General features: G+C 36.3%; 1 protein-coding gene across 3 annotated transcripts in view; it reads right to left on the reverse strand.

Annotated features, from left to right (window-relative positions):
• The window catches only part of PCMT1 (protein-L-isoaspartate (D-aspartate) O-methyltransferase), a 44,866-nt gene that overhangs the window by 4,950 nt on the left and 23,535 nt on the right, over positions 1 to 16,381 (reverse strand). For 2 of the 3 annotated variants that reach the window (XM_025997995.2, XM_072718840.1), the window contains exons 4-7: positions 12,306 to 12,410; positions 10,090 to 10,210; positions 8,112 to 8,197; positions 3,245 to 3,414 (exon numbers count right to left, since the gene is read on the reverse strand). In XM_025997995.2, coding sequence (XP_025853780.1) covers positions 3,245 to 3,414; positions 8,112 to 8,197; positions 10,090 to 10,210; positions 12,306 to 12,410 — 482 coding nt within the window. Of the gene's footprint in view, positions 1 to 3,197; positions 3,415 to 8,111; positions 8,198 to 10,089; positions 10,211 to 12,305; positions 12,411 to 16,381 lie in introns of all 3 variants that reach the window. The other variant, XM_025997996.2, reaches the window with a different exon arrangement.

Raw genomic sequence — 16,381 nt, forward strand, 5'->3', positions numbered from 1 at the left:
TCAGCATGCCTACTAGGGCTCTTTCTTTCCCATACAGCAAAGATTGGATCTCACCCTCACAGGGCACTGCAACTAGCTCTGGATTCCTCAGGAAGAGAAGGATGGAAGGTTGGTGAGAAGCAAGAGAAGATTCAGGAAAAAAAGAGAGAAAGAGAGAGAGAGAGAGAGAAAAGGTTCAGAAGAAAGCTTGGGGGATGAGCTGTTAAATGAATTCTGAAGAAAATATGAAAGAATAGAGACCACCGAACCTGGCAATAAGACTGACTAGGAGCTTTTGACATAATTCCCAAATGTGGGATGGGCACTCAGAAAATGGTATGCAGGTCTTTTTAACCACATTCTATCCTTACTACCACTGCCTTATTTAGGCCACTGCCATTTCACCTCCTAACTTGCTACAACCACATTGTTCTGTCGTTTTGTCCCTTTCCAATCTACTCTCTACACCACAGCCAGAGTCATCATTCTGAAATGTAATTCTGATTACTTCACTGTCTGTCTTCAACACTTCAATTGCTCCCTACTAAACACACTACACTCTCATTGCTCATTTATCTTCTCTAGATTTTTTTGCATCTCCCACGTGACCATAAGTTCCATGAGAATGGTCAGTTTCAAATTCACAGCTATGTATCCATGGCCCTAGTATAGTCCCTACTCTCAGTGGGTTCCAGTAAAATTATTTCCTCCCCTTATGTAGGCGCCTAGCATGGGAGGTCCCTGCCCTGGTCATATCAATATGTTTTACTGATTCCCATAACCTTTCCTGTATTTCTTTGAATAACCCTTTGACAAAAACCACTTTAAAATCCTAGCTGAGCATATTTTGTGGCCTGTCTGGATCCTGAGAGTCTAAGAATACGAATAGAAATAGTGGATGATTGGTCTCTTTAGATTTTAAGTTAACTGTTGTTATTTTACCCTTTCAAACATCCTATTTTCTAGTAATTTCTTTCAGTACAAAATTTTCTTTTAATGTGGCAGTTGCTTTTTCCAATTGTTTCCAGCTTTTGTTTCACCTTTACATTCTTTAAATCTATACAACTAAGTAACTGATTATTTTGGGGGGCACCTGGATGGCTCAGCTGGTAAAGCCCCTGACTCTTGATCTCAGGGTCTTGAGTCCAAGCCCCACACTGGGCATAGAGCTTACTTAAAACAAAACAAAAATTTAAAAAAACACACACTATATCTTTGGATGTAGGAAAATGTGTTTGAACAAATAGAAAATTTACAAGAGAAAGAATTAGGACATCCTTCTAGTATAATTAGAGAAAAGTTTTCAGTGATACATATATGTAAAATTGCTCAATCTTTTAAAAAGTTGAAAACTAAAAAGAAAAACAAGTATATATATTTAAATACTTGGTAAATGACTAAGTATATTTGGTAAATGACTTGTTCATAAATTTAAAAGTTAATCTATATTTAATATAAATAGTTTAGTTTTATAATGGGTGAATATAGGTACTGTGGAAATCTAGAGCTTCTATGACCTGGGAAGGGGGGAACCTCTTCATTAAAGGAAGAAAAGGAGGACCAAAACCAAGAATGCATATAAATAAAATCAGATGTCAGGCCAGGAAGGCCCCTAAGCATGTGAAAGTCCCAAAGCTTAAGTTTCATTTACTTCCTGCTAAATCCACCTCTGGTTATAAAAATGAAATATATTTTTGTAATTCCTTCATCATCAAACTGCAGTGGAATGTTCAATACTAATATTAATTGTGCAAAGAAAGCTTTTAAATTTATTAATGAAAATCTGAACTCTTACTTGAATCAAATTTCAGTGTGTTCAGTGTATATTTGCCCCTTTTATACAACAGCAATCATACGGTTATATAACTACATAACCACACTAGAAGCAAAGTCAAGGAAGGTTGTAACTAGTTTTAATAACCATATGACTGTAACTGACAGGACTCCTAGCTTTTTAATTCTTTTTTTAAGAAGTGGCTGTGCTCCAGGTTAGAATTCAAAGAAAATAGCTATATCCACATAATGTGAAGAATAAAATGCAATTCCTAGTAAGATATCCCAGAAATGGCCAATTAGAATGAAAAGAAAAACTCAGATTCATTACCATTTATGCAATTAAACATTCTTTCAAAAGGTATCTTTCCTCTTTCCAAAAAAATAAAATTAAGAGGTCTATTAAACTTACAATCACCATTTTACTGAAAATGGTGATTTTTTCATTTACTGAAAAAATAATTATCTTAATATAAGTACCTCTGTCAAATAAAAAAAGATTCTAAAACTAGGAAACTGTTAAACCTTTCTTATTTTATCATTTAATTTTTACTAGTCTTAGCTAATGTCATTCTTACTTATTGATTTCACTCCTTCCCACTGAAGGATGTGGGGAGGGGAAGAAGAGAGGAAGAGAAATCTTGGCTTCAGAAAAAATACTGATTATGCTGAGACATAAAACACAAGTAGGCATTATAATGAGCCATGCTGTACTGAGGATTATGCTGCATGCTGTTGGCCCTTTGGGTGGGTTTGTGAGACCTGGGCACTGTACTCGCTTTGAGCTCACTGAATTCCCCCTTCCACCCCACCCCACCCCAGGAATTTGGTTAGAATGGTTTCAAAATGGGCTGCCACAGACTGGCAAGAAGTTTATTTCTTATAGCAGCTCTGAAACAGTAGCCGAGTGTAAAACAGACATGGATCGTTAGACAGAATGTCAATGAATCTGATTGAAAGAGAGAAAGCTGAGAGGAAAAATGTCCTCTCTCGGATTCTGACACCTTTGAAAATTGGGACAAGAGTATCTTTTCCCTTCTTTCTCTTTGTAACAATGGTACAACAGGGTGTGAATGGGGCAGGAAAGGATGGCCCCTTCTCTTCAGACCAAAGCGTTTGTTTCCATGACCACAGAGCAGCTACAAAAAATGATTTGTGAATACAGAAGCAGAACGGCTGATAATAAAACATCCTTAACAAAATTCTGAACTGTGGCTAAAAGCCTCTTTTTTTAAAAAAGGGGAAAAAAATCCCACCTTTGTGCCAACCAAGTCTCACCCCCCTTTCCCAAAGACATGAGTTAAACCAAAAGAAGGGCAGACTCATGCAAAATTTTTCTAGATTTTTAATGTAGCGAATTTCTGATGTTAAAATGGAGTAGCATAAAGGTGACAACCAAAAAAGCAGCTCTTGTGGTCTAATGTCTTAGAATCCACACCCTTCACCTTGCATGTGTGGAAGAAGAAAGAGCAGAAGATAAAATCACTTCCACCTGGACCACTGCTTCTCCTTATCTGTTAAAGGCACGTATATGACTCCCATCAGGGGCTTCATCTTGACACTGCCATCCTGTAGTTTGTCATACTGCTCCAACATCTGGTTTCCACCTGCGGGACCAACTGGCAATATCAATCTCCCACCAGGCTTTAACTGGTCTATCAGCTAAAAGAAAAAGAAAAAGACATACACACCAACTTACAGATTTTATATTAACAATCATTTTACATTACTATAAACAACTTCCAGTGTCCATGGGTCAAAAGCAGAAATGTACTTTATCTAGTATATACATAGATTGTTAAACTTATTATTATTCTGTCCTCCACTTACCCATTTACTTATCATCCTCCCCTACGAAATTGCAAGTTCTCTTGTTCATCTTTGTGTGCCTGTAATCTGACACAGTACACAGCACGACTGTTTGAGAGGAACCACCGAATGTAGAGCTCTCCTCTTGGCAAGACCGAAGGCAAAGCGGAACATTTCAATGCCTATAAGCCCGTTTTGAATCTTTGTGGTTCAGGAGAGGAGAGGGGAGCGGTGTAGTGCAGAAAATCAGCAAGAAGTCCCGAGAATTTAGGGCATCACTGAGCCAACAGTACGGGAACCTTGGTTTTATGACTGAATTTAGGATTACTGGCACCATGACAAAGCATGCATTAGAATGAAGACACTCTATTCAATCAAAGACCAAGACCACTCAGTGAATTTTTCTTCCATCAGAAAAATTTTAGATCATATGTTACCATTTGAATGTGGCCTTACGAATGACTACTAATCAAAAACTCTAAGGGAGAACTTTCCCTTGGACAGCATTATCCCAGTAAAGCAAGTCCTCAATTAAAAATTCAGTTGTCAGCAAGCCCATCATATTTTTCCCATTTCAATTTTTACTCAAGTAATTCTCACAAGCATTCTTTGAGTTTCTTTAAATGTCAAAGTTTGTGATAAAAACCAGCAGACTTGCCCTGACTCCAATCTTACTCCCTAAATCCTGTCATTTTAAATCCTCTTAGCTGTGTCTTCTAGTATTTACATTTTTGGTCGTGATTATCTCTAAAGTATGTCTTTTATGTTTTTCATTAAAATATAATTGACATATAACACTATTAGTTTTAGGTGCACATCACAATGGTTTGGTAATATGTATGTACTGTAAAACCATTACCACAATACATTTAATTAACATCCATCACCACACATGGTTACGATATTTTCTTCTTGTGATAAAAAGAATTTTAAAGATCTACTCACTTAGCAACTGTCAAATAAACAATACAGTGCTGCTAACTACAGTCACCATGCTATAGTCTTTAGGTTCTTGTTTCAAATTATATGCTAGACGAAGACTGAGCTCTCTCACATGTATTCTGCTCCTTTCCCTTTTTCCAACCAATATCATAATATTTTAAAACCATTTTCAGTTATGACTGTAAACATAATTTGCAGCTGAGCCAAGAATCCAGTGCTTGTTTCCTTTCTTATACAATTGTTTATCCTGCACTTAGAAACTGAAGCTCTTTAGGGACCTGGCTGGCTCAGGTGGAAGAGCATGGCTCTTGATCTTGAAGTCCTGAGTTTGAGCCCCACACTGGGTGTAGAGATAACTAAAACAAAACAAAACAAAACAAAACAAAACAAAACACACACACACACACACACACACACACACACACACACACACCCTGAAGCTCTTTCTTTTTAACTGTTTTCTAAATATTAGTATCCTCCAACAACTTCTCAGTAAGATTTTCACAGTCAAACCCATCTAATTAGTGTTCTGTTGTTGTTGGATAGACTCCCTCTGAGTGCCTTCCTCCTCCTGCTCTGAATCCGGAGGCCCAGGAGGCCTGCTGCACAGCTTTCGTCAGGGGAGTTCCCTTTTAACACTGGGGATTCTCATTATCTATCTCCTGAACCAGATGCTCTACCTTCCTATATCCCAGGGCTTCCTCTTTCTGTTTTTTCCTACTCTCTCCTCCCTCATCTTTTGACATTATTAAAGCAATCACTCTAAAAGTATTCTTTGAAACAGCACATGGAGTATTTTAAAAGAGAAAGACTGAGATGTACAGGTCTAAAACTATCTTTATTTTACATATTTGACAATATATGCGGGTACAGAATTCAAGGCTGGAAATCATTTTCAGTTCAGAATTGTGACAGTTCGTTCCTCTGACTTGTTGATTGTAATGCTGCTATTCTGCAGTCTGCTGCCTTTCTGATTACCAATTCCTTATAGATTGTTTTGTTGTTCTGGAAACTTTTAGAATCTTCCCTTTATCCCTAATATTCCAGAATTTTATGGTGATATTATGGTTCTTTTTTTTTTTTTTTTTTTTTGTCTCTCCCTCTCTCTTTTTAGAAAAAGTTCCATATTCTGGGCATCATGATCTTTTCAAACTATACTCATGTCCTTTGGTTCTTGGAAATTTTCTTACTTAGGGCTTAGCACTAATTGTTCCTCCATATGGAATTTGAGGCAGCAGCCCCTCTCGTCAGACCCATGCTTCATCTCTTATTTCCAAGATCCTCGTGCCTCCAATTTCTAAGCCCTTTATCAAGTTGTGCAGAGCAAACTGCTTCTGCAATGGTCCCCTCTGCAGGCTCTTTGATCCAACTTCCTGCACCCTTCTGAGTCAGTTACTACTCCATCCGCTTTCCATCTGCATTCACTACAGGGTTTAGGAGTGCAGGCATAATCCCTGAGATAATGAAATATGAAGTTTGTGTTTCTGCTTCCTGCTTTCTGGTTGTTTTGGAGTGATATACAAGAGGAGGCATAAACATCTTTTCTGTTATCTTAAAACTGGAAAGCCCCTCCCTTCAGCATGTCTCTCTTTAATTGGATGTATACAGACCCTTGCAATACTTCCCAAGTGCTACTACAAACATTTAAATTCATACCGAGCTAGGGATGCCTGGGTGGCTCAGTCAGGCGTCTGACTCGATTCAGGTCATGATTTCAGGGTCGTGATATAGAATCCTGTGTTGGGCTCTGCACTCAGTGGGTCAATAGGGAGTCTGTTTCTCTCCCTCTGCCCCACCCCCTGCTTGCATGGTCTTTCTCTCTGTAAAATAAATCAATCTATCTTTAAATTCATAAAGCCAGAAATGCCCTTCAGGATCATGTCAGGGACTCAGTGGGAACGATAAGCCCTGGACCCAAGCTCCTTCATTTAAATACAGTTCTATTTTGTATTTTTATTGTTCCTACTAGGCTGCCTTAAAAAAATTTTTTTAAACTTATGGTTTGTGTGTGTCTATATGTGAACATTCATTGAACTATTCATTTATGATTTGTACATCTTTCTATAGCATATTTTTTTTATCTTAAGTAAACTCTATGCCACACATAGGGCTCAAATTCATGACCCCATGATCAAGTTTTGCATGCTTTACCAACTGAGCCAGTCAAGCATCCCATCTACAGCATATTAACCTTCAATTAAAATGTGTTAAAACCACTGGTTTAGTTTAAAAAACAAGCAAGCAAAATGGCAAAAGGGTCAGAGAAAATAATTTTCTCAGTCATTCAGCCAATAAACACCAAGTCAATGACCGGAACAAGTTCCCTAACTTTCAGCTTCCCATTAACTAAACATACAAAAAGGAGCCCTTCCAGACTGGGGAGTGGCTGAGACTGGGCACAAGTGTCACTCTTAGTACCTCATCATCTAGTCCAGAACTGTGGAAAATTCAAACACCATAGAAACCTAAGATCTCAGTGAACTCAACCAAGGAGTATTAAGGGTTAACAGAAGCTTATCAGTCTTACTAAAACAGCCAATTTTGGGGGTGCCTAGGTGGCTCAATCAGTTAAGCATCTGACTCTTGATTTTGGTTCAGGTCATGATCTCCGAGTCCTGGGATTGAGCCCCACATCAGGTTATGCACTCAGCACAAGGTTTGCTTGAATTTCTCCCCCTCTCTCTGACCGTCCCCGCGCTCGCTTGCTCTCTAAAATTTAAAAAAAAAATTTAAGGGACACCTGTGTGGCTCAGCAGTTAAAGTGCCCACCTTCAGCCCAGGGAATGATCCTGGAAACCCGGGATTGAGTCCTGCATCAGGGTCCCTGCATGGAGCCTGCTTCTTCCTCTGCCTGTGTCTCTGCCTCTCTCTCTCTGTTCTCTCATGAATAAATAAAATCTTTAAAAAAAATTTTTTTAAACCCCAAAAAACAATTTTATACTTTAATATTTCCTTGATTATGTAATTACAATACTGGCATATCCTTCCCTCTCATTGCAACTATGCAAACACTACTATTCTTTTAAGATTCAGTTCCAATTCCATTCATGTATGTAGCCTCCTTAACTGTTCCACGTAAAGTTCTCTCTCTCCCTCCCTTGAACTTTTACAGTAGTCTATGTTTTCTTTTCCCTTCAGTATATATTATATGCTAATGATATGCTATCATAGCATTAATTTCCCTGTTATATATATATGACACATTTCTTCCAGAATATAAGCTTTGTGAGGGTAAAATGCATGACAAATACCTGCTGGTCTCACCCATGTACCCAGCAATCTCCCATATTCTGGTATTTAATAAAGGACCAAGTGATTATCAGATCATGAACTCCAGATATATTTTCCTAATTTTACAGGCATACTAGTTCTTACATGGATCAAATGCAGTTTCAAATAAGACAGCCACGGACTATGATTCTGTAATTTTCCAAATCATTTACAGAACTCTTTTCATATTAAAAAAATTACCTACTAAGTATAATTAAAATGCATGACATAAAAATCTAATTATGTCTTGATCATCTAGAAGTCATTTGTCTATAAATCTTTTACAGCCTTAGTTGACTAAAGCTGAAAAACACAGAAGAAAACTCAACTCAACTCACCGCCTGGGGTACAACTGGGGCTGCAGCTCCTACATGAATAGCATCATATGGGGCTTCTTCAGCATATCCCATTCTTCCATCCCCCACTGAAAGAAAATAATTATGCTTTAAAAATCAGTTCGGAGGGAACTATTCGGTGTAAAGAATTATAGGAGGTTTAAAGCAGAGCAAGGAGAGACTAAATAATTGATGCTGGGACAACTGGATATTCACATGGAAAAAAAATATATACTTGAATCTCTCTCTTACATACACAAGAATCAACTTCAGAGAGATCAGAGTTCTAAATATGTGACTTAGGGACATATCTTCATGATTTTAGAGCAGTCTTAAAGAGGACACAGAAGAAGTGCCTGGGTGGTATAGTTCAGGTTAAGCATCTGATTCTTGGTTTTGGCTCAGGTCGTGATCTTGGGGTCGTGATCTCCTGGGTGTGAGATGGGATTATGCATTGGGCTCTGTGCTCAAAAGGAGTCTGCTTCAGATTCTGTCTCCCTTTCCCTCCCCCCCTCCCACTCAAGCTCTCTAAGATAAATAAGTTAATTAAAAAAAGAAGAGGACACAGAAAGCACTGGAAAACACTGGTAAGTTTGATACATTAAAACTGTTTCTATTAATCAAGAAAGCACTAATATGAGTGAAAAGGCATGCCAGAGAGTGACGGAAAAGGTCTGCAATATGTATAAATAGACAAAGGGCTAATCTATAGAGGTCCTACATATCTAAGAAAAATACAAATAACTCAATATCTGAACAAGACATTTCACAAAGGAGGACATCCAAATGATCAAAAATATGAAACAGTGTTTGACCTCACCTCTTAGGAGGAAAATACAAAATTAAAATCACAAAAAGATACTGCTATACACTAAGTAGTTAAAAAGAAAAATCTAACAATACCAAGTGTTGATAAGACAGAGAACTAAAAACGCTGATATCTTGCTGAAGGGAATGTAAGCTGGTTCAATCACTTTTAAAAAGTTTTGCAGGATCTATGGTTACCCCATGGAATTGCAGTAATACTCTACATAAATGAAGCTCCAAATATGCATTTGGACCTTTGTATACATATGTTCAGGCAGTATTTTGAACATTTCCAATTTAGAAATAACCCAAAATATCCATCAATGGTAGAATAAACAAACAAATTTTGGTAATGTCCTTTACACTGGAACGTTAGCAATAAAAATTAACTATAAAAAAATGTGAGTGACTCTTATGAACAATGTTGAATGAAAGAAGGCATTCATCATAGAATATGATGCTGTATGATTCAGTTTATCTGAAATTCAAAATTAAATTAAGCATTGTTTATGGAAGTACAATTAGGCAGGAAAAGCATAAAAGTAATGATGCTGTTTAGCACTAAAAAGAAGGGAAAGAGTTCTGAGGAGGGAAAAGCAAGCAAAAGACATCCAAGCTACCAATGCTGCTCTCTTTTTAGATCAGTATAGCGATGAAGCAGGTATTTTTGCTAAATTTCACATTTATGCTCTATGCATAGTTTGATGTTTGTTATTTCTAGTGTGCTCACATGGATACTGCTGAAAAAAACAATCTACAGGACAGAATGTATGAGTCAACTAAAAAAACTGTATATGTTACTTATTCAAGCATATATTTATATGTCTAGAAAACTTAAGAGGGAAAAGGAGGGTTTCTTTTTTATCTTAAAGATTTCTGCACTTTAAATTTTTCATAGTGGGCACTTGCTACTTTGCTATTACTTCTTCAAAAGCAATGAAGAAAGAACTCCCAACAGGAACATTTTCTGCAATAGTTAAATCATATCAGCACCATGGTCAAGGCAGAACCAGCATAACATTTTATAGTAACTGTTTCCCTTATGTACTACTTGAAGTGAATATCTAAAAAAAAAAGAAGCAAAAATTAGCTTGAGAATTATTTAGTTTACATGGGATCTTCTGAAAATAAAAATTCTCCAGAGAGGAAATTTTTAAAGTTTTCTCATACTCACCAACCAGCTGCACTCTCCCTGAAGACAAAAGCACCGGATCGTCCTTTCTGACATTATTTATTGAGTCATCTACTAGCTCTTTAATGTGGTCAATTCCTATGACTTTTCCACTAGAGCCAACCTGGAAATGAGGGAATAATTCAATAGCTCACTGACCTAAATTTGTCTTTCTCAAGTGTCATTAAAGTGTTTCCTCGCCTACAGTCATATTCTGCAATGTGAAATGAAGACAAACAGCCTAAGCTTTCAATTAGTTATTCAGTTTGCTGTAAAATATTTACCAAATACAATTTTTTTCAGCTATAACCCTCAAATGGATAATTATATTTCAGTAATTATGAAACTAGAATCAGTTACAAAAACTTACAATACTAAAAAAAATCCTTTCTTCGATTTCTAATTTTTAAACCCCAAACCCTGAAGATTTAACTGCTTAGTATTAATATTAAATATTAAATGTTTAATAATTGCTTAATAAATTAATATTAAATACTTAAATTGCATTTAACTAATATTAAATGGTGGTGCTATCATTTTTAATTTAAATTGCATCTAAAAGTGTGACTTCAAACATTAAAATGTTACATAAAAAATTCTATAAGGATTTCTACACCTGATTGTACTGCCATATATGGAAAATATAAAATACATAAAAATATAAAAAGGCTCAAAGTATAAATATTAATTGAAAAATAAAGAAAGACAATAAAGACTCTGAAGTCAGACTACCTGGGTTCACATCTAAGCTTCATCACTTACTTACACCTGTACAACTGTGGCAAGTTATTCTATGAATCAGGTTCCTCAGCTATAAAATGACAAGGAAAAGGGTACATACATATCTTATAAATGATGTGAAAAGAGACTATGTGAAAAGCATTTAGAACACTGACTAGCACACATGGTAAATGTATGAAAAATATTAAATTAACACTACTTTTAAAAAGATAATTCAGAAGTCTAATGATTTTTAAAAAGTGAATTTTTCTCTGAAACCATATGTCAAATATTAAGAACATATCATTAAGTAAATATTGTGTCTAAGCTTTAAAAAATATCCTGGGGTGCTTGAGTGGCTCAATCTGTTGAGTAGTTTCTGCCTTTGGCTCAAGTCATAATCCTAGGGTTCTGCCATGGAGCCCCACACTGGGCTCCCTGCTCAGCCAGGAGCCTGCTTCTACCTCTTCCTCTGCCCCTCACCTTGCTTGTGCTCCCTCTCTCTCTTTCATGCTCTCTCTAGCACATGCTCTCTCTCAAATAAATAAAGTCTTAAAAAAAAATCCTGACATTACATTAAGGAAGGCTTAATTTCTATAAAACAAGTAACAACTGAAAAGAAATACCTGAGTTCTTATTAAGGAACAGACACTGTTCTGGATGCTTAGAATACATCAATGAAAAAAAATATATCAAAATTCCCACCTCCCTAGAGCTTAGGCTAGTAGTCTACCAGTTACATATTAACAGCAAGTTAAATGAATTCTAGTCTTAGATGCATCATCCATAAATCCCAACCTAACTTAACCAGAATCTTCCTATCTGGTTCCCAGGGACAAGATTTTTCATAATAATCAAATTGATTTGATTATCTGTGCACAGATAAACCTTTACTCAAGGTGCCTGAGTAGGCCTTCAAACAGATTGCATAGTTACTTACCAGACAGATAAGTAATAAAACTTGAAGTATAATAAATAAGGCATTTTTCTAAGAGTACTTTTCTTAATATAAAAGAAGCTCTACTCTTATTTCTAATTACCCTGTAGGAGTGTTTAGAAATCAGACTCTCTATATCATTTTCTGCCAGCTGAGAATTTGCAGGAATGCAGTCTGGAAGCTACTGGTTGCCATCTTGTGATCACAAGGGAAGAGCCTGACTGAAGCCAACATTTGGAGGAAAGCAAAGCCAAACCAAGAACCAAAGAGACATTCAGTCAATAAAAATGTCTGATCTTCTTTTGAATCCAGCCACACAAAATGCCAGTTGACACTTTAGACTTTTCCATTCTATAAACCAAATAAATAACCTTTCACCTCTGCCAGTTTGGACTTAATCTTCTGTTACTTGCAACAACAAAAAATCCTAAGTGATACATATTCCAACTGCTATACTAATAGAATTAAAAAAACAACAAACCTCAAAAGCTGCTAGTAAAGAAACATACAGCCAAATATATAATTGTTTCTGCTGGAACAAAATGAAAAATAAAGCTCTTACCATACGTGCAAAACATGCAGTAAGGATTCCACTTCCAGATCCTACATCAAGAGCTTTAGCTCCTTCATGCAATTGATCAAATAGAAGTTCTAGTGCATATGCATGCTGTCAAGAGAAAACAAAGGAAATATTCTTTTTTTTTCAAGACTCTATATAAAGTATATATACCATGGCATATAAAGTTGCCAACTTCATACCAATTTTCCTACTATTGTCATCTACCAAGATAATGAAAACACAATATATTATATGTTTATATTTACAGAATAAAGAAAATTTTTACTGATTAAATTCTTTTTATTAAATTCTTATATTTACTTAAAATGTTTTAGTAATTTTAGATCTCCAGTGTGTGAATTTTTAAATTTTAATTAGTTAAAAGTCAAAAGCTACAAAAGGATCCACAGTGAAGTCTCTGCCCCACCCATCTCCAACCTTCCCAATCCCCCAAAATTTCACTCCCTAAAGGCAATCCATGTTGTCAGATTTCTTGTGATTCCTTTCAAACATATCCATTCTATGTATATATAAGCAAATACGTATCTGTTTTTTTCATTTATCTTGAAGAACCTTTCTTATCAATACTTATATAGCCTGTTCATTCTTTTTTATGGCTGAGAAGTATATTCTTATATGTATATTATAGTAACAAAAATCTACTCCCTCCCAAAATCCCTAATGAGGGATATTTAAGTCAGCTCCAATCTTCTCTAACAAGAGATGAAATCATCTTAAAAGGTATATGTGTAGGATAATATAATAATGTTTATAGAAATCTTATAGAGTAGGGCACCCAAGTGACTCAGTCAGTTAATCAACTGACTCTTGATTTTGGCTCAGGTCCTGATCTCACCGATCGTGAGATCAAGCCCCACATCTGGCTCCATGCTCAGCAGAAGTCTGCTTAGATTTTCTCTACCTCTGCCCTTTCCCCTACTCGTGAGTGCTCACTCTCTCTCTTTCTCTCTCTCAAATAAATAAATTCTTTAAAAAAATCCTATAAAGTATATTTATAGGATCAATTCTGAGAAGTAGGGCAGCCCCAGTGGCACAGTGGTTTGGCGCCACCTGCAGCCTGGGGTGTGATCCTGGAGACCCAGGATCGAGTCCCACATCGGGCTCCCTGCATGGAGCCTGCTTATCCCTCTGCCTGTGTCTCTGCCTCTCTCTCTCTCTCTCTGTGTCTATGAATAAACAAATAAAATCTTAAAAAAAAAATTCTGAGAAGCAGAATTGAGGGGGTCAAAGGATATATATTTTTATGTTTCAGTATATATAAATTATTAATCAAATAAAATAGTCTTGGATACACTTTGGACCAAACCAAGAAATAAAGCCTTTTCTATTCCATCCTCTTTATAAACATACATTTCAGTGCTTTTCTAAAATAGGCAGTTAGAACTAATAAATATTATCTCAAAAGATGTCCTTAAATGTCTGCTATGTTCATTATTAAAAATCATCAGAGGGCGCCTGGGTGGCTCAATCAGTTAAGTGTCCAACTCCAGGTTTTGGCTCAGGGTCATGATCTCATGGGTCATGGGATAGAGCCCCACATGGGGCTCTACACTCAGCATGGAATTTGTCCCTCTCCACAATTCTCTCTCAAGAACAAATAAAATATTCTTAAAAAAGAAAAAAGAAATTTAAGCATCTGAAATAGGGAATTTTCAAAATGGAGGTTCACTGGAAACTCCCTATTTATTCATTCATTTATTTTAAAGATTGTATTTATTTATTTATTTACTAGAGATACAGAGAGAGAAGCAGGCTCCTCAGGGAACCTGAGGACTTTATCCCAGGACCTCTGGATCACAACCTGAGCCAAAGGTAGGTGGGTCAACCACTGAGCCACCCAGTCTCCCGTGGAAACTCCCTATTTAGAAGACAAATTTAGATGACCAAAGCCAGAATATTAGTTACATTGAGGGTAGAGTCTAAGAAACTGGCATTTAGAGAGGCTGCTAGGACGTAGGAAATGTTCTGATCTTCATCTAGGTGGTGGTTACATATATACATATGTGAACATTCATTAAGCTATACACCTAAGATCTGTATGTCTTACTGTGTGTATAGTAACTTAAAATATTATTGAGCGGCACCTGGGTGGAGCAGTCAGTTAAGCATCCAACTCTTGGATTCTTGGTCATGATCTCAGGGACCTGGGACAGAGCCCTATGTCAGGCTCTACACTCAGCACAGAGTCTGCTTGTCCTTCTTCTGTTCCTCCCCCTGCCTCTCTCTCTTTTTCAAATGGATAAGTAAAATCTTTTTTTAAAAAATTATTGAAAAGACTATTTATTCCAATCACTAAAAGTAAATGATCAGACATCATGCTCCCCCTGATGTGATGGAACAGAAAGAACCATTAGCCAGTGTTCTTGAAAAGGGAGGTAGGAGGGATTAAGTTAAATACCACAGGAAACAATTAACCAAGTTTAGAATATGGGAAATTCTACAGGACAAAAGGACAGGTTTTGTTGTTGTTTTTTAAGACTGATTTATTTATTTGAGAGAGGGAAAAGGAGGGAGAGGGGAGGGGGAGACAGAAAGAAAAACTTAAGCAAACTCTGCATTGAGTGTGGAGCCCAACATAGGGTTCAAACTCATGACTCTGAGACCAGGACCTGAGCTGAAACCAGGAGTCAGACACTCACTGCAGTGTCTGGACCTTGTTTGGATCTTATTTAAGCAAATCAACCATAAAAGTTTTTTTGAAACACCTAGTACAGTCTGAGCATGAACTATGTTTAAGACAATAATATACTGGGGATCCCTGGGTGGCACAGTGGTTTGGCGCCTGCCTTTGGCCCAGGGCGCGATCCTGGAGACCCGGGATCGAATCCCACATCGGGCTCCCGGTGCATGGAGCCTGCTTCTCCCTCTGCCTGTGTCTCTGCCTCTCTCTCTCTCTCTGTGACTATCATAAAAAAAAAAAAAAAAAAAAAAAGATAATAACATACTAAGGAACACCACTAGGTATGATATAGTATTGCCATGTTTTTAAAGTCATTGGATTTATATTTAAATATTTAGGGGTGAATAATATTATGCTTGAGATTTGTTTTTAAATAGTTCAGCAAGAGAGAGACAAAGATAAAAACAAGATTAACAAATTGTGGGTAATTATTAAAGGTGATGATGGCTACATGAGGGTTCATTTTATTATTCTATTTGTATATGTGGTGTTGGAAACTTTCCATATAAAAAAGTTAAAAAGTTAAGACTACTATGCCACAACTAATGTAAGAAGGGAAAAAGGCCTTTAATAGATACAACTACACACAATCCTAAGATTTCAAACAGTGTTCCAGAGAGTCATTAAGGTTCCACAAAAGCCCTTTAGGGATAAGACAAAGATGTAAACTGAGGGATGGGTGTGTTTTAGGAAAAGAGTAAGAGAGAACTAACTTTAACTATTTTTCATATAGATTGCTCTACAAGAGAGGCTCTTGTCTAAAGAATGAAAAACAAAACAAAAAAAAAAAGAGTGAAAAACACTAGTGCTATGAAAAAGAGTTCTGGATTAAGCATCAAAAGTAGCTTTCAAAAAAAAAAACAAAAAAAAAACAAAAAAAAAGTAGCTTTCATCAGACTTTTAATCAGTTATGAGGTTTAGAATTAATAAGATAACAAGTATTAGACTTGAAAAATAGGGAATTAATCAAAGAAACAAAATAACTCCTGCAATATCTGGCTTTCCTGATTCAGAAATCAAAGGACCTTCTTTAATCTATAGGCAGTACTGTACCATCTTAATCCCAAAAAACCCTTAGGGATATTTTTTTCAGTACTAAGTTTGTATAAGATTTTTTTTTAAGGGGACTATCACTGAGCCATTATTAAAGCCTCATTCGATTTAAAATGTCAAGGCCTTCAGTCACAATTATTAGATTTTTTTAATGCTTTTATCACCCTACCTATTATTTTCTGGATAACACGTTTATCTCTAAATCCCAAAACTACAGTTTTTTAAATGTTCTTTTTTATAATTATGATAAATTTTAAATCCACAAATACATTGAATACCCTTTTTTCCTTATATACAGTCACCAACTTGATATATTGTGCCAGCT

The sequence above is a fragment of the Vulpes vulpes genome, chromosome 1, assembly GCF_048418805.1.
Source record: "Vulpes vulpes isolate BD-2025 chromosome 1, VulVul3, whole genome shotgun sequence".
In the NCBI taxonomy this organism is placed as follows: domain Eukaryota; kingdom Metazoa; phylum Chordata; class Mammalia; order Carnivora; family Canidae; genus Vulpes; species Vulpes vulpes.